This window comes from Salmo salar, chromosome ssa27 (genome assembly GCF_905237065.1).
Source record: "Salmo salar chromosome ssa27, Ssal_v3.1, whole genome shotgun sequence".
Taxonomy (NCBI): Eukaryota; Metazoa; Chordata; class Actinopteri; order Salmoniformes; family Salmonidae; genus Salmo; species Salmo salar.
Window position 1 is genome coordinate 34,509,218 of NC_059468.1, and position 25,951 is coordinate 34,535,168.

General features: G+C 43.9%; 1 protein-coding gene across 3 annotated transcripts in view; it reads right to left on the bottom strand.

Moving 5' to 3' along the window:
* The window catches only part of LOC106588997 (CUB and sushi domain-containing protein 3), a 746,396-nt gene that overhangs the window by 196,514 nt on the left and 523,931 nt on the right, over positions 1–25,951 (bottom strand). For all 3 annotated transcript variants that reach the window (XM_045709277.1, XM_014178612.2, XM_014178611.2), the window contains 7 exons: positions 22,521–22,647; positions 19,282–19,484; positions 18,788–18,979; positions 17,966–18,104; positions 13,596–13,783; positions 13,054–13,248; positions 12,147–12,263 (listed from right to left, as the gene is read on the bottom strand). In XM_045709277.1, the coding sequence (XP_045565233.1) occupies positions 12,147–12,263; positions 13,054–13,248; positions 13,596–13,783; positions 17,966–18,104; positions 18,788–18,979; positions 19,282–19,484; positions 22,521–22,647 (1,161 nt within the window). The remainder of the gene's footprint in view (positions 1–12,146; positions 12,264–13,053; positions 13,249–13,595; positions 13,784–17,965; positions 18,105–18,787; positions 18,980–19,281; positions 19,485–22,520; positions 22,648–25,951) is intronic.

The window sequence follows — 25,951 nt, forward strand, 5'->3', positions numbered from 1 at the left end:
CATAACGATGGCAAGCATACCCATAACATGATGCAACCACCACTATCCTTGAAAATACAAAGAGTGGTACTCAGTAATGTGTTGTATTGGATTTGCCCAGGACATAAAGTTAATTGCTTTACCACATTTTTTGCAGTATTACTTTAGTGCCTTGTTGCAAACAAGATGCACCCGGCACAGCCAGATGAGGACTGGCCACCCCTCATAGCCTGGTTCCTCTCTAGGTTTCTTCCTAGGTTTTTCCTTTCTAGGGAGTTTTTCCTAGCCACCATGCTTCTACACCTGCATTGCTTGCTGTTTGGGGTTTTAGGCTGGGTTTCTGTTCAGCACTTTGAGATATCAGCTGATGTAAGAAGGGCTATATAAATACATTTGATTTGATGTTTTGGAATATGTGTATTCTGTACAGGCTTCCTTCTTTTCACTCTGTCAATTAGGTTAGTATTGTGGAGTGACTTCAATGTTAAACTCTATAACTGTTTTAAAGTCACCATTGGCCTCATGGTGAAATCCCTGAGCGGTTTCCTTCATCTCCAGCAACTGAATTAGGAAGGACGCCTTTGTCTAAGTAGTGGCTGGGTGTATTGATATACCATCCAAAGTGCAATTAATAACTTCACCATGCTCAAAGGGATATTCCATGTCTGCTTTCGAATCCAAGTGAGCAGATGCCTAAGTCTATTGATTCTTGAATTGCCCTTCGTGCCCGCTCCCATACCCTATAATTCTGTATTTATTTGTGACTAACTTGTATACAGGTAGACCAGCAAAGCCACATCCCTGATTGGCAGATGAGTGGCAACCCTGATTAGAAGCACCTCCTGCTCATCGGTTGTTCGCAACAAATGCTGTTATGAATTAAAATAATATTTTATCTACACACTGAAGAAGGCTGCAAAGCCGAAGCGTCTGTTTACGCTATCGCTGATGCAATACAAATAATAATACAAATGTGTATTATTTTTTATTTATGCAAAATTGAATGCTGACCCATTGCACCTTTTGTTTGTCTGTTTTTTTTTTAACCATCTACCAATAGGTGACTTGTAAGCACATTTGTACTCCTACATTTATTTAGGCTTTCAATAACAAAGGGGTTGAACACTTATTGACACAAGAAATTTCAGCGTATCATTTTGTATTAATTTGCAAACATGTAGAAAAACATAATCCCACTTTGACATTATGGGGGTATTGTGTGTAGGCCAGTGTCCCAAAAATCGAAATTGAATCAATTTTAAATTCAGGCTGTAACATAACAAAATGGGGAAATCAAGGTGTGTGAATACTTTCTGAAGGCGCTGTATATAAAACCTGAATGAATGAGAGGGAAGGGGGATAACCAAAAAGTTACAACAAACAGTATGAAACAAAGAATAAGCAAAAAGGTCTGCAGTGATTTATTGGTAAGACCGTAATCTGGATGTAGGAGGATATAATGCTATGGGACTATCAAGCCTGTGTTTTGAATATTCATCATGGCCAGAGGAACACAAAAACATTCCAACTACACACATTAAAGGTGTGACAGGTTTGGTCATCGGCCTCCCGAGATGTGCAGCGGTCTGCATTGCAGTGCTAGAGGCGTCACTACAGACCCTGGTTCATTCAGGCTGTGTCACAACCAGCTGTGATCAGGAGTCCCATAGGGCAGCGCACAGTTGGCCCAGCGTCGTCCGGGTTAGGGGAGAGTATGTTCTTAATTGCTTGCCTAGTTAAAAAACATTAATTAAAAAGGGATAAAAAGTTTCCATTTGGAGACAGTTGATCAAAGCCTTGATGTCTCTTACCTTGTCCATAGACTGCTTACAGGGTCATTTTGTAATTTGGGTGAACTATTCCTTTAAGACCAGTAACATTACACATGGCGTTTGTGTACTAAAACAGCACAAAAGGTGGACCTCTCTGTACGTAAGAAGAGAGCAGCATTTCCTTCTGTTCATTTACAAAGCACTCCTGGAGAAACTTCCAACGTATCTGACCACACTGGTCAAGGCCACCATAGAATACACTACAAGAGCACAAGATTGGATAGTGCAATAGGTTCCAAGGGTGGCTTCTGATTTAGGGAGAGATGGTTCTAGTTTTTATTCTCCACAGATGTGGATTATGTTGCAGGGGAGGCTCAGGCTTGATTGCCTGTTGCCCTTTAGGGAATGTAAAACATTAGTAGGGAATGATCTAAGTGAGGTAATTTTGTACTTTTATTGTGTTTTGTATTGATGTGTGTGTTTGTATTGTGCAGGCTCATTTGAAAAAGAGTCTCAATATGACATCCTGTTAAAATATATATATAAAATAAACTGTTATTGTTTTACACTACACTGGAAACCCTCGTCTCAACAACAATTAAAACCCCATTCACGTCCCTGGAAACATGTAGACGCCCAGGGCAAGCCAATAGATGCTCTTTTAATTGTAACTTATTTAACAGTCGGAGATCATTAGTGGTTGGTGAGCAGTGTGGCGTGGGGGTTGTGAGTGGGTGGAGAGGAGAAGAGGAGGATCTCTCCATAGTGTTCACATGGCATGCCTGGGGGAAGAGAGAGAGAGAGAGAGAGAGAGAGAGAGAGAGAGAGAGAGAGAGAGAGAGAGAGAGAGAGAGAGAGAGAGAGATGGGGAGAGAGAGATGGGGGAGAGAGAGATGGGGAGATAAAGAGAGATATAGAGAAGATAGAGAGAGAGAGATGGGGAGAAAGAGAGAGCTATAGAGAAGATATATAGAGAGAGATGGGGGAGAAAGAGAGAGAGATGGGGGAGAGGAGGGCTTTCTTTCTCTGCTCTCTTTTCTTCTACAATATTCATCTTCTAGACCAAACCTGTCATTGTCTGAAATATTGCTGATATCATTCTTTGTGACAGAATAATGAAACATGAAAAAGGGCATTCTTCAACAGTGGTGGCTCTGGGTCCGTGGAATCAATGAATGGGTTAGTGGGGGACTCCCTATAACTGTGTGTGTGTGTGTGTGTGTGTGTGTGTGTGTGTGTGTGTGTGTGTGTGTGTGTGTGTGTGTGTGTGTGTGTGTGTGTGTGTGTGTGTGTGTGTGTGTGTGTGTGTGTGTTTGTGTGTGTCTGCACAAAGACGGTGCCGACAGAGAGAGTCGCCTCGCTTCGAGTCCTTAGGAAACTATGCAGTATTTCTTTTTTGTTATGTATTATTTCTTACCTTTTTACACCAGGAAATCTTACGTCTTATTACATACAGCAGGGAAGAAGTATTGGACATAAGAGCGACGTCAATTTACCAACATTATGTATGACCAGGAATACAACTTTCCCAAAGAGGATCCTCTGTTTGGACCACCACCCAGGACAATGGATCTATTCCCAGAAGCCGACCCAAAACAACTGCGCTGCAGAAGGGGCAGACAGTGTGGCCTCCTTGTCAGGCTCCGTAGACGTGCACATCGCCCACCGTTCCTGAGTATACTACTCGCCAATGTCCAGTCTCTTGACAACAAGGTAGACGAAATCCGAGCAAGGTTTGCCTTCCAGAGAAACATCAGCGATTGTAACATTCTCTGTTTCACGGAAACATGGCTCTCTCGGGATATGTTGTCGGAATCAGGTCAGCCACCGGGCTTCTCTATGCATCGCGCCGACAGAGATAAACACCTCTCTGGGAAGAAGGGCGGGGGTGTATGCCTCATGATTAACGACTCATGGTGTAATCATAACAACATACAGGAACTCAAGTCCTTCTGCCCACCTGACCTAGAATTCCTCACAATCAAATGCCGGCCATATTACCTCCCAAGAGAATTCTCGTACATTCCCTCTCAAGCAGACACCAAGACGGCACTCAAGGAACTTCACTGGACTCTATGTAATAGACAGAAACTCAAACAGGATTTACCAATGACTAGAACCATTCAACACTGGTCTGACCAATCGGAATCCACGCTTCAAGATTGTTTTGATCACGGGGACTGGGATATGTTCTGGTCAGCCTCATAGAATAACATTGATCTATACACTAACTCGGTGAGTGAGTTTATAAGGAAGTACATTGCAGATGTTGTCTCCACTGTGACTATTAAAACCTACCCTACCCATAAACTGCGGATGGATGGCGGCATAAGCGCAAAACTGAAAGCGCGAACCACCAAATTTAACCATGGAAAGAGGTCTGGGAATATGGCTGAGTATAAACAGTGTGGTTATTTCTTCCGCAAGGCTATCGAACAAGCGAAATGCCGGTACAGGGACAAACAGGAGTCGCAATTCAACGGCTCAGACATGAGACATATGTGGCAGGGTCTACATGAAATCATGGACTACAAAAAGAAAACCACCCACGTCACGGACATCACGCTTCCAGACAAACTAAACACCTTCTTTGTCTGCTTTGAGAATAATACAGTCCCACCGTCGCGGCCCACTAACATGGACTGCCCCCCTCCTTCTCCGTGGCCGACGTGAGTAAAACATTTAAATGTGTTAACGTGTTAAAGATAACTGAATCAAATGACTACCGCTCACTTCTGTAATCATGAAGTGCTTTGAGAGACTAGTCAAGGATCATATCACCTCCACCTTACCGGCCACCCTAGACCCACTTCAGTTTTCATACCACCCCAACTGGTCCAGAGACGATGCAATCGGCATCACACTGCACACTGCCCTATCCCATCTGGACAAGAGGAATACCTATGTAAGAATGCTGTTCATTGACTACAGCTCAGCATTCAACACCATAGTTCCCTCCAAGCTCATCTTCAAGCAGGATGTACTGGGTCTCAACCCCGCCCTGTGCAGTTGGGTCCTGGACTTTGTGATGGGCCGCCCCCAGGTGGTGAAGGTAGGAAACAACATCTCCACTTTGCTGACCCTCAACACTGGGGCCCCACAAGGGTGCCTTCTCAGCCCCCTCCTGTACTCCCTGTTCACCCACGACTGCGTGGCCATTCTCGCCTCCAACTCAATCATCAAGTTTGACGACACAACAGTAGTGTGCTTGATTACCAACAGTGACGATATAGTCTACAGGGAGGAGGTGAGGGCACTCGGAGCGTGGAGTCAGGAAAACAAACTCTCACTCAACGTCAACAAAAAAAGGGAGATGATCGTGGACTTCAGAGGGAGCACCCCCCTATCCACATCGACGGGACAATAGTGGAGAAGGTGGAAAGTTTTATGTTCCTCAGCGTACACATCACAGACAAACTGAAATGGTCCACCCACACAGACAGTGTGGTGAAGAAGGCGCAACAGCGCCTCTTCAACCTCAGGAGGCTGAATAAATTTGGCTTGTCACCCAAAACCCTGACACACTTTTACAGGCTGTATCACAGCCTGCACCACCCTCAACCGCAAGGCTCTCCAGAGGGTGGTGCGGTCTGCACAACGCATCACCGGGGGCAAACTACCTGCCCTCCATAACGCCTACAGCACCCGATGTTACAGGAAGGGCAAAAAGATAATCAAGGACATCAACCACCCGAGCCACTGCCTGTTCACACCACTACCATCCAGAAGACAAGGTCAGTACAGGTGCATCAAAGCTGGGACCGAGAGACTGAAAAACAGCTTCTTTCTCAAGGCCATCAGACTGCTAAACAGCAATCACCTACTCAGAGAGGCTGCTGCCTACATTTAGACCCAATCACTGGCCACTTTAATAAATGGATCACTAGCAACTTTAAACAAAGCCACTTTAAATAATGCCACTTTAATAATGTTTACATTCTTACATTACTCATCTCATATGTATATACCGTATTTTATACCATCTATTGCACCTTGGCAATGCCTCTCGTCCATCGCTCATCCATTTATTTATATGTACATATCATCATTCACCCCTTTAGATTTGTATGTATTAGGTAGTTGTTGGGGATTGTTAGATTACTTGTTAGATATTACTGCACTGTCGGAACTAGAAGCACAAGAATTTCTCTACACTCACATTAAAACCTGTTTGGGCTAGGGGGCAGTATTGAGAATTTTGGAAAAAATATGTGCCCATTTTTAACTGCCTCCTACACCAACTCAGAAGCTAGAATATGCATATTATTGTTCAGGTTTGGATAGAAAACACCCTAAAGTTTCTAAAACTGTTTGAATGGTGTCTGTGAGTATAACAGAACTCCTATGGCAGGCAAAAACCTGACAAGGTTTCATGCAGGAAGTGGCCTGTCTGACAAGGAGTCGTGTGTCTTGCATCTGTTTATTGAAGAGTAAGGATCTTAGCTGTAACGTGACAATTCCCAGGGCTCCAATAGGCTCTCAGAACCCGGGAAAAACCTGAACGATGACGAGGCAGCCTCTGGCTGAAACAGATTATCGCCTTATCCAAGTGGCCGATCAGAGGACCATTGAATGAGGCGCGTGCACGATTCGCCCCCGTGGAGAAATTTCATTCGGCTGTTTAGCTTATTGCAGATTCCCGGTCGGAATATTATCGCTTTTCTACGAGATAAATGGCATAAAAATTGGTTTTAAACAGCGGTTGACATGCTTCGAAGTACGGTAATGGAATATTTAGACATTTTTTGTCACGCCATGCGCCATGCGCACGACCGTTATTTACCATTCGTATAGTGTCTAGAACGCACGAACAAAACAGAGGATATTTGGATATAACGATGGATTATTTGGGACCAAACCTACATTTGTTATTGAAGTAGAAGTCCTGGGAGTGCATTCTGACGAAGAACAGGAAAGGTAAGAACATTTTTCTTATAGGAAATAGGATTTTGGTGAAGGCTAATCTTGCCGGGTGTCTAAATAGCTAGCCGTGATGGCTGGGCTATGTACTTAGAATATTGCAAAATGTGCTTCATCCGAAAAGCTATTTTAAAATCGGACATATCGAGTGCATAGAGGAGTAATGTATCTATAATTCTTAAAATAATTGTTATGCTTTTTGTGAACGTTTATCGTGAGTAATTTAGCAAACTGTTAGTAAATTCCCCGGAAGTTTGCGGGGGTATGCTTTTTCTGAACGTCACATGCTAATGTAAAAAGCTGTTTTTTGATATAAATATGAACTTGATTGAACAGACATGCATGTATTGTATAACATAATGTCCTAGGTGTGTCATCTGATGAAGATCATAAAAGGTTAGTGCTGCATTTAGCTGTGGTTTGGGTTTTTGTGACATTATATGCTAGCTTGAAAAATGGGTGTCTGATTATTTCTGTCTGGGCACTCTCCTGACATAATCTAATGTTTTGCTTTCGTTGTAAAGCCTTTTTGAAATCGGACAGTGTGGTTAGATTAAGGAGAGTCTTGTCTTTAAATAGCTGTAAAATAGTCATATGTTTGAGAAATTGAAGTAATAGTATTTCAAACGATTCAAAAATCGCGCCACTGAATTCAGGTGGCTGTTACGTAGGTGGGACGAATTCGTCCCGCCTTGCCCATAGAGGTTAACATCTGCTACCCATGTGTGTGTGACAAAAACAATTTGATTTGATTTGAGTATGCGTGCCATCTTCCAACTTCAACTGTTCCTGGCTCCATCTGCACCCTTTAAAACTCAATATCTTGTCTATTAATGTACACCACTTATGCCCTTTCATCTACAAATGCTCATACCTCCCAGACAGTTTACCTAACCCTTCAAAGGATCTTCCAGGTTAATTCTGAAATGCAGCAATGTAACACAAGATACTGCGATAACCTTCACCCTCCCCACTGTCGCACCTCACATAGTCAACTCAATAACTTCAAGCGAAGACTGGGGGTCAGCCTTACGAACCAAACTACTCAGTAATCTCCTCCATATACCCTCACTCTCACACACACATTTAAACAAAACAAATACTGTTTTTTTTCCCTGATTACTGATCATTTCATTTATGCATTTATAATTAGCAGGTTATGTTATCTGCTTTAACAAACCATTATTATTTTTGATACTTATGTATTGTACAGTACATTGTTTTTTGTGGTATAGTTATTTTTGTGGTGTGGTTTTTATATAAGCCCTTGGGCTTCCAATCACGCCTGCCCACCATTTATAATTAGACTTTAAAAAAAATCTATATTGTTGTTTAGCACTTGTTTTCTTTGGTGCAAATAAATTAAACTAAAAAACTAAACTACATTGATAGAAGCCACACTCTATCGGCAATATTAAAGCTGATTCACCCCCCTAAAAACTGGAGCAACTGTCCCAGCCGACTAACCTGGTTGCAATGACATTATTATTACAACCAGTTTCCTGGTGTGAAGTGAGAAATCTGCCCCTCTACCGTTAGTATTGAGCCACATGTGCCAAAGACAGCCTACACCACACACCTTCATCTGTGTGTGTGTGTGTGTGTGTGTGTGTGTGTGTGTGTGTGTGTGTGTGTGTGTGTGTGTGTGTGTGTGTGTGTGTGTGTGTGTGTGTGTGTGTGTGTGTGTGTGTGTGTGTGTGTGTGTGTGTGTGTGTGTGTGTGTGTGTGTTCTCCTCTCTTGTCCCTTGCTAATGATGTTCTACCAGTGATTTATGTCCAGAATGCAATGCTCACACTGATAAAGGATCAGGTCAATCAAAACTAATCGCAGATAATGACGCGGCTCACAAAATAAATTGTCTAAAGATTATTGTTTATGTTTATATCCATGACACCTATTACCTTCAAATGGAAATCCAATGGAATCACTGAATCACGGCTCCCTGTTAGCTCCCTGTTTGTCATGCATTAGACAGCAAAGCAAAACCTCCCATTTTGGGATCCAACTTCTCCATCTCCCATCTATTTCTGGCTCTATTGATCTATTGATCTTTTCTAGGTGAATGTCATTTGTGTTTCGGGAAAGAGAAGCTTTATAGTAGTCTGTTAGGTCTAAACAAAAGTTACTGCAGAGTACAAGGTATAAACCCCCGAGCTACCTGCGGGGAAATCTGCAGAGAGTGTTACCGGCTTCAATATCCTACTGCCATTGCACCCCTGAGAAAGGCACTTTACCCCTGAGTGCACCAGCTCCTTTGCTGCTCCCAGTCTGTGATGTACAGTTGAAGTCGGAAGTTTACATACACTTAGGTTGGAGTCATTAAAACTCGTTTTTCAACCACTCCACAAATTTCTTGTTAACAAACTATAGTTTTGGCAAGTCGGTTAGGACATCTACTTTGTGCATGAGTCATTTTTCCAACAATTGTTCCCAGACAGATTATTTCACTTATAATTCACTGTATCACAGTTCCAGTGGGTCATACGTTTACATACACTAAGTTGATGGTGCTTTTAAACAGCTTGGAAAATTCCAGACAATTATGTCATGGCATTAGAAGCTTCTGATGTATTTCAAGGCCTACCTTCAAACTCAGTGACTCTTTGCTTGACATCATGGGAAAATCAAAAGAAATCAGCCAAGACCTCAGAAAAAAATTGTAGACCTCCACAAGTCTGGCTCATCCTTGGGAGCAATTTCCAAATGCCTGAAGGTACCACATTCATCTGTACAAACAATAGTGCGCAAGTATAAACACCATGGGACCACGCAGCCGTCATACAGCTCAGGAAGGAGACACATTCTGTCTCCTAGAGATGAACGTACTTTGGTGCGAAAACTGCAAATCAATCCCAGAACAACATCAAAGGACCTTGTGAAGATGCTGGAGGAAACAGGTACAAAAGTATCTATATCCACAGTAAAACGGGTCCTATATCGACATAGCCTGAAATGTCGCTCAGCAAGGAAGAAGCCACTGCTCCAAAACCGCCATAAAAAAGCCAGACTACGGTTTGCAACTGCACATGGGGACAAAGATTGTACTTTTTGGAGAAATGTCCTCTGGTCTGATTAAACAAGAATAGAACTGTTTGGCCATAATGACCATCATTATGTTTGGAGAAAAAAGGGGGAGGCTTGCAAGCCGAAGAACACCATCCCAACTGTGAAGCACGGGGGTGGCAGGCTACCCGAAATGTTTGACCCAAGTTAAAAAATGTAAAGGCAATGCTACCAAATATTAATTGAGTGTATGTAAACTTCTGACCCACTGCGAATGTGATGAAAGAAATAAAAGCTGAAATAAATCATTCTCTCTACTATTATTCTGACATTTCACATTCTTAAAATAAAGTGGTGATCCTAACTGACCTAAGACAGGGAATGTTTACTAGGATTAAATGTCAGGAATTGTGAAAAACTGAGTTTAAATGTATTTGGCTAAGGTGTATGTAAACTTCTGACTTCAACTGTATGTGTTGTGTCAGGCTGGATACTGTGGCAGCAAAATTATTATTTTATTGTATGTTATTACTTCTCTCATCAATGCTAGCAGACTTCAGATGGCCTTGTTTGTAGATACTTCTACCTTAAAATCTATAATGACGGAGATATGCTAGCTAGTTTATTTCAGACAATGCTTCCATATTTTAATATAGCAATTCATGTATGTTAAAGCATATTCTGTCAAACATTCCTTCACATTATTTACTAAGACTAAAGGTTTCAAGTACAACGTCTTAATCATATCATATTTTTTGACATTGATATTCATTACAATATAACTATACTGTGTGGGTATTATAGGACAAACACGCGGGCACACGCACGAACACACACTGGCATGCACACACACACACACACACACACACACACACACACACACACACACACACACACACACACACACACACACACACACACACACACACACACACACACACACACACTAAGTGTATGTTTAGAAGGGCTGTCGAGTAGTCAATCCCCTTTGAGCAAATCCACACTAGGCTTTTTGTATCCGGCTTTAGAGAACAAATGCACTCCTTTTAAATAGATATCTCTGGGTTTGAGAGAGCAGTGTTGTGAACTCAGAGTTAGAGGACTGACAGGACTGGGTCATACAGATGGATAGAAATGAGGAGTAATCTTTACACCAATCCTTCCCATTGCCCCCCACTGTGTGAGCAAAACTGAGTAATCGGAGTTAAATCTGTATTGTGTTTGGCATACATAATCAACTATTTTATATAAAAAAGAAGAAAAAAAAGCTCAATCATTCATAAACTAATGGTGGTGGAGCTTATAATAGTCCCCAACTGGATAAGAACATCTGCCAACTGATCAAAATGTACAGTCAAATATTAACCGGGGCCCATAGGCTGCACTATGTAAGGAATATGGTGCCATTTGTAGATCTGTCCAAGGTACCAACCCTCAGAGACAGCCCAATGGTTGCTGTCCAGGGTGCTGAAATGTATAGAGTCAATTTTCTGCGGCACCGCTGAAATACTTTTTGGGGGGATATTTCAAGGGGTCATAAAATTCTAAATCAAATAGCTAATTGATCCTTGCTATGACCTTCTTAAAACAATTCCATATAGCTCAGTAGAACCCCCATCCCCAGGCTTAGACAGGGCTTGGACTGGAGAGGGTTAAATGGAACACAATTGACTTTTCCACTACCATTGTTCACATATTGATTGGAAGGCAGTGTGAATCAAGTGCAAGAAAGAAACGTTACACTGAGATATAACAGGCTAGAATGCTGAAACAGGTCAATTTTGACCAATCAGATCAGCTGTGAAAAATATCTGATGTGAAAAGATATGACATGATTGGTCAAAAGACCAATTAGTGGAAAAAAATATCAGAATTGGGCTGCCTGTGTAAAAGCAGCCATTTATATCTCACCCTCTTGCGAGACAAGTCCTTATGCCATCAAAACGCTTTTAAAGCCTCGCGTGACAGACAATCGATGGCTCGTTGCTTAGTTACAGGTGAGCAGTACTTTGCTGTGTCTGAACCCACACAACTTTCAGCAAATCCTAATAAAGCACCTGCCCTGAAGGCTTTCCTGTAGCTACTCATGGGGAACTAATACTGATGAATGAATGAAATTGGATAAAGAACTCTAAAATATTTATACAGCAGAGATCTGTGTTCAAATATTCCTATACCGTCAAATTATAGCCTAATATCAAGATAAAAAGGTACAATTTTCCAAAAGAGCCGATGGATACGTTGAATTCTTTCAACATTGGTGTTTGGCTTTAAAAAATGCATCAAAGAAGACTGCTATTGTAGTTTTAATTAAGTATATCGCCCCCCCCAAAAAAAACTTGCACCACATTAATTCATACCACATTGAGCTTATTTTACACCAAAAGTCTCTCAAACAAAAGTGTGAGGTCACTTGTGTCCACACCAAAATGTCTCTTCATCAAAAATATGAGTTTATTCGGTGTTCTTACCGAACTCTCGTGGCACGGAGATGGAGTACACACAGCTGTGTCCTGAGGTGTAGTTGCGGGGGAAGTTAGGAGACAGCACCGTGCCGTCTGACCCTGTGGAACGACTCCCACACGGTGCTGGAGGAAACAAACAGACACACAGAGCAGAGCTCAACACCTGCTTTGACCTTCGGAGGGAACATGTGACCCATTTATTCAATACATTGGCCAAGCGACATCTGCCCAGAAAAGACCAGGAAGGAACACACATTAGGATTACACCAACAGCTTAGCAGTCTAGTCTTATGGTTATCTTCTGTGTGCTTGCATGTGTGCTGTAAGCCATATTGATTGTTTTAGACTGGCTACTAAATCCAATCCTTGGATTCTTTCTTTCTTTCTTTCTTTCTTTCTTTCTTTCTTTCTTTCTTTCTTTCTTTCTTTCTTTCTTTCTTCTTTCTTTCTTTCTTTCCTTCTTTCTTTCTTTCTTTCCTTCTTTCTTTCCTTCTTTCTTTCCTTCTTTCCTTCTCTTCTTCTTTCTTTCCTTCCTTCTTTCTTTCCTTCCTTCCTTCCTTCCTTCCTTCCTTCCTTCCTTCTTTCCTTCCTTCCTTCCTTCCTTCCTTCCTTCCTTCCTTCCTTCCTGCCTTCCTGCCTTCCTTCCTTCCTTCCTTCCTTCCTTCCTTTCTTCCTTCCTTCCCACATTTGTATTAGATTCCCTCCCCCGGCTCAGTAAAGATACAACAGATATATTTAAAATTGTGGTTGCCTACTGACATTTTACATTTACATTTTAGTCATTTAGTAGACGCTCTAATCGTATTTTATTTTTGTGATAGTACACAGCTATGTCCATATCTCTAGCTTCAACAGTTAAATAAAGGTTAATAAATAATAAATAATAAAACAGGTACGATGGTATGCTTCAAACCTTGACAGCTGGGTAGAACCCTGTTCCAGCCAGGCCTGCCGTCATCCCCCATGATGCAGGTGAGCGTGGAATAGCCCTGGAGAACATAGCCCGGCTCACAGTAGAACGTCACGGTGGAACCCAGCTTGTAGTCGCTGCCCAGCCTGGTCCCGTTCATCACACTGCCTGGGTCGAAGCAGGACTCACGCAGCTTGGCTAAAGATCGGGTAGAAATACACATGAGGAATAACCTTTAACAGTAGTGTGAACTGGAGATGCAAGAAGGTAACACAGACAGGGAGGGAGATTGATGTTGATCAGAGTAAAGAAGTGTCTAACCAAACGCATCTTTGAAATGCTAAAAACATCTACCCCTGCTGACACTATAATCTAGAGATAGAAAACATTTGGATTCTCCTTCAACTCTGCATATGCAAAAATGTATAGTAAACAATGTACATTTCTGACTTTGGTAGAGGAACTAGACCTTACAGCTAAGAAGAAATCTCCCTCTAAGAGAGAACTGAAATCTAAGAATCTAAGAGAGCATGACGGCGTCCTACCTTTGTATTCCAGGTGGAAACCGGTGTAGCTGACGGAGCCATCGCTGCGGAAGGCCAGGTGCATGGTGTTGGAGCTGCTCTCGATCCTCTCTGGAAGCTTGCTGTCCTGAAAGCTGCCAATCAGAGGGCTGTTGCTGTCCGGCCCATCGTAGATATACAGGAAGTCATAGTTAGGCTCAATGCTGAAACTAGAGAAAGGGAGGGATAGAAAGAGAGAGGGGGAGAGAAAGAGAGCGAGAGCGAGAAAGAGAGCGAGATGGGGAGAGAGAAAGAGAGAGATGCAAAGAGAGAGCGAGGGAGAGGTTGAGGAGAGAGAGAGTGAGAGAGAGAGAGAACGGGGGGTTGAGAGAGAGAAATCAGACCAAAGACTATAATCCAATTCAGTCAGATCATAACATCTTCCCAGAATCCCGCAACAAGCCATATCTGGAGGAGGGTGATATTTGAGAAATGATCTCTGTCTCTCTGCTGAGCTGGGTTTCAATAGGTCTGTCTGTGTGCAGTATACAGTAGTAGGTAGAAATGACACACTAGAAACAACCATTTGGGTTCTTGGCCTCTCTGATGGGCGGTCGAGGTGGGAGTTTACCAACAACACACAAAAGGCCCAGCGATTCACATGTTGACACACAGTGGCAGATGCCTCAGATGCCAGCGTCTACCCAACGCCACAGACGCTAATGAATAGATTCCTCAAATCATCCGTAACCTCTCTATGGATCAGGGCTGGAGAGCCAGACAGCACCATGATATCCCCCTTTAACGCTTGCTAGCGCTACATTCATTACCCTTATCGCTGCTGTGGGAGGACACTAACACTAGGAACTATAAATACCCAGGGAGTGTAATTGCTTTGGTATAGTCAAAGATGAGGCACATATCCTTTTGAGCTGGGAACTCACCACAAAACAGACTATCAACTGCTCACTGCCATGCTCCGCATCTCCCAGAATAACTGTGTGTGTGTGTGTGTGTGTGTGTGTGTGTGTGTGTGTGTGTGTGTGTGTGTGTGTGTGTGTGTGTGTGTGTGTGTGTGTGTGTGTGTGTGTGTGCGTGTAATATTAACATACACACATATTTCTATATCAGGGAAGCTAATTTACATAAGAGAGATTGGGAGGTGTATTTTCTTATTTAAATATTTCTGAAAGAGTATGCTAAGTGATACGGCCACACTTCATTGAGCCTGTATCTAAAGCTAAAGGCTCATTGTAAGATAATAGCAATCCAAACATTGGGGGGAAAAACTCCTGCTCTACACCATATTAATAAAGTAATTACATTTTGATAACCATATGTGCTCCGATCTTTTTTTCTCTCGCTTAGCCTCTGGAGCTGTCACTCAACAAACAATTAGCTTGGTTACTAATTGAATATGTAGCAATGATAATACCCAATTTGGCAACAATGACAATGAAATGTACGTTTTACCACATTGCCAATGCAATTGCAATTTGTCATTTTTTACAATATAATATTACTTTGCTGCAGATACAAACGGTGTCCCCCAGGGCATGGTGCAAGGCCCCTTACTCCTTATCATGCCAACCCTCTCTTTTTGGGAGAGAATGGTGTCAGTAATGGAGTGTGTAATGGAAGTCTGCGAGACGGAACAGATGAAAAGGCTTTTCACCCTGGTTGAGCTTCAGTACCACCAGCCCACTGCCAAAAAGCCACTATTCCACTGTGTTATTTACTCACTTGTGTTGTGGGATAGGACCATTCAAATGAGAAGAGAGCAGAGCTCACTTTACACAAAAGACAAAAACTGTCTAACTGGTGGAGCCAAAATGGCTGTCCGATACTGGTCGCTTGAAAACTGCTGTGCCATCATCATTGCAGTGACTAGCTTTCAACTTGAATATAAAACACTACACTTTTAATAGAAAGGCTAATGAATACAACAATAGACTATACATTATCAGACAGTGTCATTTTGATAGTGACAAACAGGAAACAGCTAATTTGTCTACTTAGCATGTTGTTAACAAAAAGGAATTGTCACGTCCTGATCCTGGTATGAGGTAATCTTTCCCTAGTAGTTTGGTCAGGGCGTGACAGGGGGGTGTTTCGTCTATGTGTTTTGTGTTTTCTGTTTTCTATGTGGGTTGTCTAGAGTTTCATTCTATGTTGTAATTTTCTATGCTGTGGCCAGGTATGGTTTCCAATCAGAGGCAGCTGTCTATCGTTGTCTCTGATTGGAAGCCATACTTAGGCAGCCTGTTTTTCATGGGGTTTTGTGGGTGGTTGTTTCCGTTTAGTCTAGAGTACCTGACGGGACTGTTGTTGGTCGTTTTCTTGTTTTGTTGTTGAAGTGTTTTCATTAAAAATCAAAGAATGAGCACAAAACATGCTGCGCCTTGGTCTCCATTCAACGACCCGCATGACAGGAATGTCCCTTGTCGTGAGACCTACAGTACCAGTCAAAATTTTGGGCACACCTACTCACTCAAGAGTATTTCTTTATTTTTTACTATTTTCTACATTGTAGAATAATAGTGAAAACATTAAAACTATGAAATAACACATATGGAATCATGTACAAAACAAAAAAGTGTTAAACATATCAAAATATGTTTTATATTTGAGATTCTTCAAAGTAGCCACCCTCTGCCTTGATGACAGCTTTGCAGCCTCAACATACCAACCCTAAGCAATAGCAGTGGCTGCGGCTAAGGAGGTGGTACCATTAACTAACTTTCTTTCTTTCTTTCTTTCTTTCTTTCTTTCTTTCTTTCTTTCTTTCTTTCTTTCTTTCTTTCTTTCTTTCTTTCTTTCTTTCTTTCTTTCTTTCTTTCTTTCTTTCTCTCTCGCTCTCTCGCTCTCTCACACACACGCACACACACACACACACACAGCCCCCCGATTAATATTCCACAGCCTCGTGTCTGGCACAGCAGGGGCTGCCAAGGGACAGGTATGTATGTCACCCTTTTGATTCAGGCATGAGGAGATAGCTAGCTGCTGGTAGAGGAGAGGCAGAGAGAAGAGCAGGAGGAGCTAGTTAGCTGCTGGTAGAGGAGAGGCAGAGAGAAGAGCAGGAGGAGCTAGTTAGCTGCTGGTAGAGGAGAGGCAGAGAGAGGAGCAGGAGGAGCTGGTAGAGGAGAGGCAGAGAGAAGAGCAGGAGGAGCTAGCTAGCTGCTGGTAGAGGAGAGGCAGAGAGAGGAGCAGGGGGAGCTGGTAGAGGAGAGGCAGAGAGAAAAGCAGGAGGAGCTAGTTAGCTGCTGGTAGAGGAGAGGAAGAGAGAAGAGCAGGAGGAGCTGGTAGAGGAGAGGCAGAGGGAGGAGCAGGAGGAGCTAGTTAGCTGCTGGTAGGGGAGAGGCAGAGGGAGGAGCAGGAGGAGCAGGAGGAGCTGGTAGAGGAGAGGCAGAGAGAAGAGCAGGAGGAGCTAGTTAGCTGCTGGTAGAGGAGGAGCAGGAGGAGCTGGTAGAGGAGAGGCAGAGGGAGGAGCAGGAGGAGCTAGTTAGCTGCTGGTAGAGGAGAGGCAGAGGGAGGAGCAGGAGGAGCTAGCTAGCTGCTGGTAGAGGAGAGGCAGAGGGAGGAGCAGGAGGAGCTCTGGTAGGGGAGAGGCAGAGGGAGGAGCAGGAGGAGCTAGCTAGCTGTTTGTAGGGGAGAGGCAGAGGGAGGAGCAGGAGGAGACAGCTAGTTCCTGGTAGGGGAGAGGCAGAGGGAGGAGCAGGAGGAGACAGCTAGCTCCTGGTAGGGGTGAGGCAGAGGGAGGAGCAGGAGGAGATAGCTAGCTGCTGGTAGGGGAGAGGCAGAGGGAGGCCTCATTTCACAACTTTAAGTTAGAGGTTTATGCTTTATGCTACACTGTGTACCCTACCGACAGTCAAACTTAACCCTGTGTTGGCCTTTGACCTTTGTCTTGCGGCCGCCAAAGGTGAAATGAAAAATGGACGCAATTAACGGGACTATTTAGGTGTGAAACACAAGTTCTTCCTTTTGACTTCCAATAAGTGTCTGCATCAGTCAACGTAGGCTGGGACGTCTTGATACAGCACCTTAAAGTGGGGAGCTGAGGAAGGCCAACTATGGGTTCATTACTGACAAAGTGAGCGTGGAAGCAGCTGGGGTAGCTAATTATCCACCTAAGACATGAACTGCATCTTAATATAACAGTGATAACGGTCAGCAGTTACCGTTGCATAATCACCTCACGCCCCTTGGTTGTGACAAAATGCCCATTAATGTCCACCTTGGTGGCGGTGTGTGTGTGTGTGTGTGTGTGTGTGTGTGTGTGTGTGTGTGTGTGTGTGTGTGTGTGTGTGTGTGTGTGTGTGTGTGTGTGTGTGTGTGTGTGTGTGTGTGTGTGTGCATGATAGGGAGAGTAGGCCTTAATCACTTTGTAGGAAACTAGAACCTATTACCTGACGAAGGCCAGCGATAGAACATAGTCCGAGTTGACAGCTATTAGCCAATCACAGTCCTTGCTGTGGGGGTAGGGGTGGGGGAAGTTGGGAGACAGGATGAAGCCGTTGGATCCAGTCAAGTTTCCTCCACAGGGGGCTGAAAGAGAAGAAGAGAAGTGAGAAAAGGTAACATGTACTGGTCTGGCTCTGACACTCATGAACTGTCTTTGTTATATGCCACAGGGAAAACTGCATGTCATTCTGTGGAGATGTACTGGTGTTTGGGGCTGCAAAATTCTGGTAACGTTCCTAAAATTACCAGGTTCTCAGAAAATCCTTGCTGAAAGATTCTCAGAATCACAAGGGAATTCATAGGAAATTCTCCAAACAGGATTTCTGGAAAACTTAGAAATTTTTGGGAAAGTTAAAGGAATTTTTAAACCATAACAGTAACTGATGTAGTTAGTTTTGACAGATCAGACGTTATAAAGCCACATTAAAAACAAGACACCCGTGATCAGGAGTTGACAAGAATCCTTGAGGTTTCGTTATAAGCACACTATCTCTGAAAAGTGAGAGAGATCTTCAGATCTGCTTCCAATAATTTGATATTCATTTAATGTTTTGCCTCGTTCAAAAAGGTTGGATGGCGATGACAGTCAGTCATCTCTAGAGCTCAAGTGCTGCTTGGCGCCAGCAGGTTCTGGCAACACTCAGGGATCTTAATTCAATATGTTAATTAGCAGGCTAGGAGGCTGGGGATTGGTAGCATGGTCTGAGTCCCTGTTAGTACTCACCTTAATACAACCCCCTGGCTCTACCTGTAGTTAAAGCACTCACCTATGCAGACAGGAGGGCTGGGTTGCCAGTAGTAGCGGTTCTCCACTTGAATACATGTGATCTTCATCTCTCCCTGGAGCTCGTACCCAGGGTCACAGAGAAAAGTGACAGTGTCACCCGGCTCTCGTCCGTCCCCGTTGCGACTGCCGTTCATGGGGACCCCCGGGTCTCTGCAGGCGGTGGCCACCGAACCTGGCAGGCACAACACAGGGAGGGAATCAAATCTATGCAGGGGCTTTATGCCATCACTTTGAAGAATACATACATAGACATTCATAACACCTTTATGATGACATGACATTTAATGAGTGTTGCAGTATCCTTCATAACGACCTTCAAAACACATAACCAACAATGTCTCTGAGCCCAATAACATTTCAGAGAATAACCCAAACTTGTACACTCTACCAGACAGTATGAAACAGACACAGTTCGTATCATTGCTTTTGAAGATATACACTTCAAAGACTTTTCACAAACAGTAAACTACTCACTTGAGAATTCGATGGCGAAGCCGGACTTGCTGATGTAGAAGTCGGTCTCGAACTGGATGGTAACCAGGTTGAGGGTGCTGTGTATCCCCTCGGGAAGCAGAGAGCCAGACACCTCCCTCAGGGACATCTCATTCTCAGGAGGACCGTCCCACACCTTCAGGATGTCATGTGACGCCTCTGTGTCGAAGGCCAGGAACTGCAGACTGAGGGACGAGGAGGAATAAAATTGTCATTTACGTTTGGATGCAAAATACCAGTTCTTGGTAACTTTCACTAAATTCTATTTTTGTTTTCATAAATCCTGGATGGAAGATTCCTGGAATCAGGAAAATAACTCCCACCAGGATTTCTGCAAAACCCAGGAATTTTGAGAAAGTTCGTGGAATTTTGCAACCCTAGGCTGCAATAAATTACTTGCAATAAATCACAGAATAACAGAGTAATAATGGTAGATAATAATGGAAGGAACTTGAGAAATTTGCCCAAAAACAGAGTTCGTAGGAGATCATTTGTGGATGACCATTGCTCCTCACAGGGAAAATGGGTTTAAATCAAGTAAAATCACTGAATCTCTTATACAAACACACCACAGTTTGTTCTACATTGATATTAGTACAGTATTGGTTCAGCATTGATATTATTATAGTATTGGTTCAGCATTGATATTATTATAGTATTGGTTCAGCATTGATATTATTATAGTGTTGGTACAGCATTGATATTATTACTGTATTGGTACTGCATTGATATTAGTACTGTATTGGTACTGCATTGATATTAGTACTGTATTGGTTCTGCATTGATATTAGTACAGTATTGGTACTGCATTGATATTAGTACAGTATTGGTTCTACATTGATATTAGTACTGTATTGGTTCAGCATTGATATTATTACAGTATTGGTTCTACATTGATATTAGTACTGTATTGGTTCAGCATTGACATTATTATAGTATTGGTACTGCATTGATATTAGTACAGAACACACATAAGGAGCATGTTTTTCCTTTGGGTTTTGTGGGTAATTGTTTTCTGTTTAGTGTGTTCCTAACAGAACTGTTGCTAGTCGTTCTTTGGTTTCTTTTTGTATAGTGTTCGTTAATCATTAAAACCTTTTATGATGAACACTAACTCTGCTGCACCTTGGTCTCTCTCTCACGACAGCCCTTACATATAGGTAGAATATTGGTTCTACATTGATATTAGTACAGTATTGGTACTGCATTGATATTAGTACAGTATTGGTCCTACATTGATATTAGTACAGTATTGGTTCTACATTGATATTAGTACTGTATTGGTTCTGCATTGATATAGGTAGAATATTGGTTCTGCATTGATATAGGTAGAATATTGGTTCTGCATTGATATTGATTCAGTATGGCAAATTTAAGGGTATGTGTTTATTTCTTCTGGTTTTTATCATTCTCCTTTTTTTATGCAAGCACTCAGCTGAAGGCCAAACTACGTTAATCTTTTGCATGGAAACTAGATACAACACAAGATAAAGTCCTGTTGTGATGCCAGACCGAGGTTCCTGGCTAGTTATAATGATGCTTTAGAGAGAAATAAAAAGGAGCAATAAGTCAGAAAACTAGGCCGGTAATTGGTGCTCGTGGTCATAACACTCCTTCTATTCAGCAGACAGTGCTGATCATGACATCAGTGGCAGAAAATAAAGAAAGTCATGAATAAAAATATGATTTCAAACGAGGTGCACCACTGGGAGTTGGAACAGGACAAATTGTTTGCCTCCAAGGTGACATGGTTCCAGCTCTATACAATACTAATAATTGAATGTATGATTGAGCATTTGAGTCTCATTAGACTGCCTGGGCCTGGGCTCTCAGACTGAAAACAAAGAGGGATCTGGCATCTATAGACTATACTGGAGAGAGCACAGAGGTACCCCTGTCACACCACTGAGCTGAGCCCAACAGAGCCAAGCTGATCTGACCGCGTTGGCCTGGTTCCCAATATATCGTAGTTGCGGAAAATGGACGGTACAGGTCGGCAAGATAATGTGAATAGCCATTCCCTTCGACAGGGCTGTGGTGGAAAAGGTTGAGAGCTTCAAGTTCATTGGTGTGCACAACACTGAGGACCTATCATGGTCCAAACACACCAACACAGTCGTGAAGAGGGCACGTCAACGCCTCTTCCACCTCAGGAGGCTGAAAAGATTTTGTATGGAACCCCAGATCCTCAAAAAGTTCTACAGCTGCACCATCGAGAGCATCCAGACTGGTTGCATCACGGATTGGTATGGCAACTGCTCGGCACCCGACCGCAATGCGCTACAGACGGTAGTGCATTCGGCCCAGTACATCACTGGGGCCGAGCTCCCTGCCATGCAGGACCTCTATACCAGGCGGTGTCAGAAGAAGGCCCTAAAAATTGTCAAAGATTCCAGCCACCCAAGTCTGTTCTCTCTGCTACTGCATGGCCAGTGGTACCGGAGCGCAAAGTCTGGGATAAAAAGACTGCTGAACAGTTAATCAAATGGCTACCCAGACTATTTACATTGACCCCCTTATTTTCTGTTTTATTTTTTTATTTCACGGGCTCGTGATGTACACTCACTGGACCTCTAACCACACACTCACACATACTACACTGACACGCCAACACACACACATACACACACACACTCACATTCCTTCACACTCTTCACATGCGCTGCTGCTACTCTGTTATTTTTATTGTGTTACAAATTTTTATTTCGTTTATTTAGCACATTTTTCGTACTTACTTTTTAAAACTCTGCATTGTTGGTTAAGGGCTCGTAAGTAAGCATGTTGTATTCGCCGCATGTGACAAATAACATTCGATTTGATATACTGATGCACTGGACAATGTTTGCTTTCTGGACGAGATGCTAGCTCTTTCAAAGCCATGAAAGTGTATTCACTTTTCCATCAACGTCATTTAGCAGACACTTTTATCCAGAGCAACTGTCAGTGTATGTGTGTGTGTGTGAGTGTGTGTGTGTGTGTGTGTGTGTGTGTGTGTGTGTGTGTGTGTGTGTGTGTGTGTGTGTGTGTGTGTGTGTGTGTGTGTGTGTGTGTGTGTGTGTGTGTGTGAGAGCTGTAAGCCTTGTACTTTTGCTAGACAGATATAACAAGACAACCTTGGCAGGGCCTTTGCTTGGCTGTTGAAGTGCACAGAGATGAAACATGAGAGGACAATACATGAAAAGGAGGATACTTGATGAATACTAATTCATTATCAGTAGTACCTTACGATGTTGCCAGAGTCCACCTCAATGATCCAGGTGCAACGGAGGTTGTTGTCGTAAGGGAACGGGTATCCTGGGGACAGTATACGTCCTGACGACTCGCCTGTGAACTTTCCTCCACATTCAGCTAAAAGGAGAGACCACATAAATATAATCAGAACATGATAGATATCTAGCTATGGAGAGACTATAGAAATATAATCAGAACATGATAGATATCTAGCTATGGGGAGACCATAGAAATATAATCAGAACATGATAGATATCTAGCTATGGGGAGACCATAGAAATATAATCAGAACATGATAGATATCTAGCTATGGGGAGACCATAGAAATATAATCAGAACATGATAGATATCTAGCTATGGAGAGACCATAGAAATCAGAACATGATAGATATCTAGCTATGGAGAGAAATAAAAGGAGATACTGTAGCAGTTTTGCAGTGACGTATATTCAAAAAGCTAAATATACGCTGTATTCGGCTGGAGGAATCCATGGACAGGAACACAGTCACACGCACACACCCACACACACAAACACTTACTCACACAGTCTCTCTCTCACAGACACACACGCACACACACACACACACACACAAACACTTACTCACACAGTCTCTCTCTCACAGTCACACGCACACACACACCCACACACACAAACACTTACTCACACAGTCTCTCTCTCACAGACACACACACACACACACACACACACCCACACACACAAACACTTACTCACACAGTCTCTCTCTCACAGACACACACGCACACACCCACACACACAAACACTTACTCACACAGTCTCTCTCTCACAGACACACACACACACACACCCACACACAAACACTTACTCACACAGTCTCTCTCTCACAGACACACACACACACACACACCCACACACTTACTCACACAGTCTCTCTCTCACAGACACACACACACACACACACACACACACACACACACACACACACACACACAGCTGAGGGGAAATAATTAGTGGCTGGCTGCAAACAAATGTAACATGTCTACCGCTCCTCATGCGAATGTGAAGCCTTGCCGTGTGATTCATCTCAATAAATCAACTCAGTAATAGATCATCTCACAAGATGCAGACTGCTGGAGAGAGTCCCTAATGGTACCCTGTTCCCTATGCAATGCACTACTTTGACTGGGGCCCATAGGGCTGTCAGTAAGATAAGCAACCAGCTCAAAACCAGCTCTTACAGTGTGGGGGTGCAGTGGGGGCAGTGTGGCAGTGCAGTGGGGGGCAGTGTGGGGGTGCAGTGGGGGCAGTGTGGCAGTGCAGTGGGGGCAGTGTGGGGGTGCAGTGGGGGCAGTGTGGCAGTGCAGTGGGGGCAGTGGGGGGGTGCAGTGGGGGCAGTGTGGCAGTGCAGTGGGGGCAGTGTGATTCTGCCGTGGGGGCAGTGTGGCAGTGCAGTGGGGGCAGTGTGGCAGTGCAGTGGGGGCAGTGTGATTCTGCCGTGGGGGCAGTGTGGGGGTGCAGTGGGGGCAGTGTGGGGGTGCCGTGGGGGCAGTGTGGGGGTGCCGTGGGGGCAGTGTGACGGTGCCGTGGGGGCAGTGTGGCGGTGCCGTGGGGGCAGTGTGATTCTGCCGTGGGGGCAGTGTGGGGGTGCAGTGGGGGCAGTGTGACGGTGCCGTGGGGGCAGTGTGGGGGTGCCGTGGGGGCAGTGTGACAGTGCCGTGGGGGCAGTGTGGCGGTGCCGTGGGGGCAGTGTGGGGGTGCCGTGGGGGCAGTGTGACGGTGCCGTGGGGGCAGTGTGGGGGTGCCGTGGGGGCAGTGTGGCGGTGCCGTGGGGGCAGTGTGGCCTCTATCTTTCTCTCTCACTCTTTGTCCTCCCACCATCTCTCTCTCTCTCTCTCTCTTACTCACTTCCTGTCTCTTTCCCTCTCACTCTGTCCTTCCACCATCTCTCTTACTCACTTCCTGTCTTTTTCTCTCTCACTCTCTGTCTCCCTGTCCCCGCACCTCTCTCTCATTCTCACGCTCTGTCTCTCTTTCTCATTCACTCTCTCTCCCTCCTCCAGAAAAACTGGCCTGGTTGACTTCAGGACGTTTGGGCTTTATTATTAATGGAGCCCACATCTGCGTTTCCTTTCAGCAGCTTCATTTGCATAATCCGTCTACATGACAAACAATGGATGCACAGTTCAATGAAGCTTGAATAACAAGGTTCAGATCGCTATTGATTTATTCTCTACATTAGAGACGTTTTTAGATACCGGAGAGAGGGAGAGAGAGAGAGAGAGAGAGAGAGGTCCCCATCTCGCTTCCTCCGTCTAGTCTTAACCAACATCCTATGGAGCTCATTCCTCACAAAGCAAATGTTCAATCACACATCATTGGCTTCTCAGAGGTGCTCAATCACATCTGATTGGCCACTTACAAATCTAAAATCAACAGAAAAGAGAGACAGCAGACTGTAACTTGCTGTTGCCCACTTAATCGTCCAATCCCATTGGACACTGACACAATGCTAAATGTGTCCTGCATGGAGCGCTGTACTCATATTCAATTGATACGGCATGTATCAAAGTATATGGACAGCTGTTCGTCAAACATCTCATTCCAAAATCATGGACATTAATATGGAGTTGGTCCCCCCCTTTGCTGCTATAACAGCCTCCACTATTCTGGGAAGTCTTTCCACTAGATGTTGTTGGAACATTGTCTGCGGGGACTTGCTTCCATTCAGCCACAAGAGCATTAGCGAGGTCGGACACTGATGTTGGCCGATTAGGCCTGGCTCGCAGTCGGCGTTCCAATTTATCACAAATGTGTTCGATGGGCTTGAGGTCAGGGCTCTGTGCAGGCCAGTCAAGTTCTTCCACACCTATCTCTACAAACCATTTCTGTATGGACCTCGCTTTGTGCACGGGGGAATTGTCATGCTGAAACAGCAAAGGGTCTTCCCCAAACTGTTGCCACAAAGTTGGAAGCACAGAATCGTCTAGAATGTCATTGTATGCTGTAGTGTTAAGATTTCCCTCCACTGGAACTAAGGGGTCTAGCCTGAAACACGAAAAATACCCCCAGACCATTATTCCTCCTCCACCAAACTTTACAGTTGACACTATGCATTGGGGCAGGTAGCGTTCTCCTGGCATCCGCCAAACACAGATTCGTCTGTCGCACTGCCAGATGGTGAAGTGTGATTCATCACTCGAGAGAACGCGTTTCCACTGCGTACAATGGCGGCGAGCTTTACACCACTCCAGCCGACGCTTGCCATTGCACATGGTGATCTTAGGCTTGTGTGCGGCTGCTCAGCTATGGAAACCCATTTCATGAAGCTCCCGACGAACAGTTCTTGTGCTGACGTTGCTTCCAGAGGCAGTTTGGAACTCGGTAGTGAGTGTTGCAACCGAGGACGCGCTTCAGCACTCGGCGGTCCCGTTCTGTGAGCTT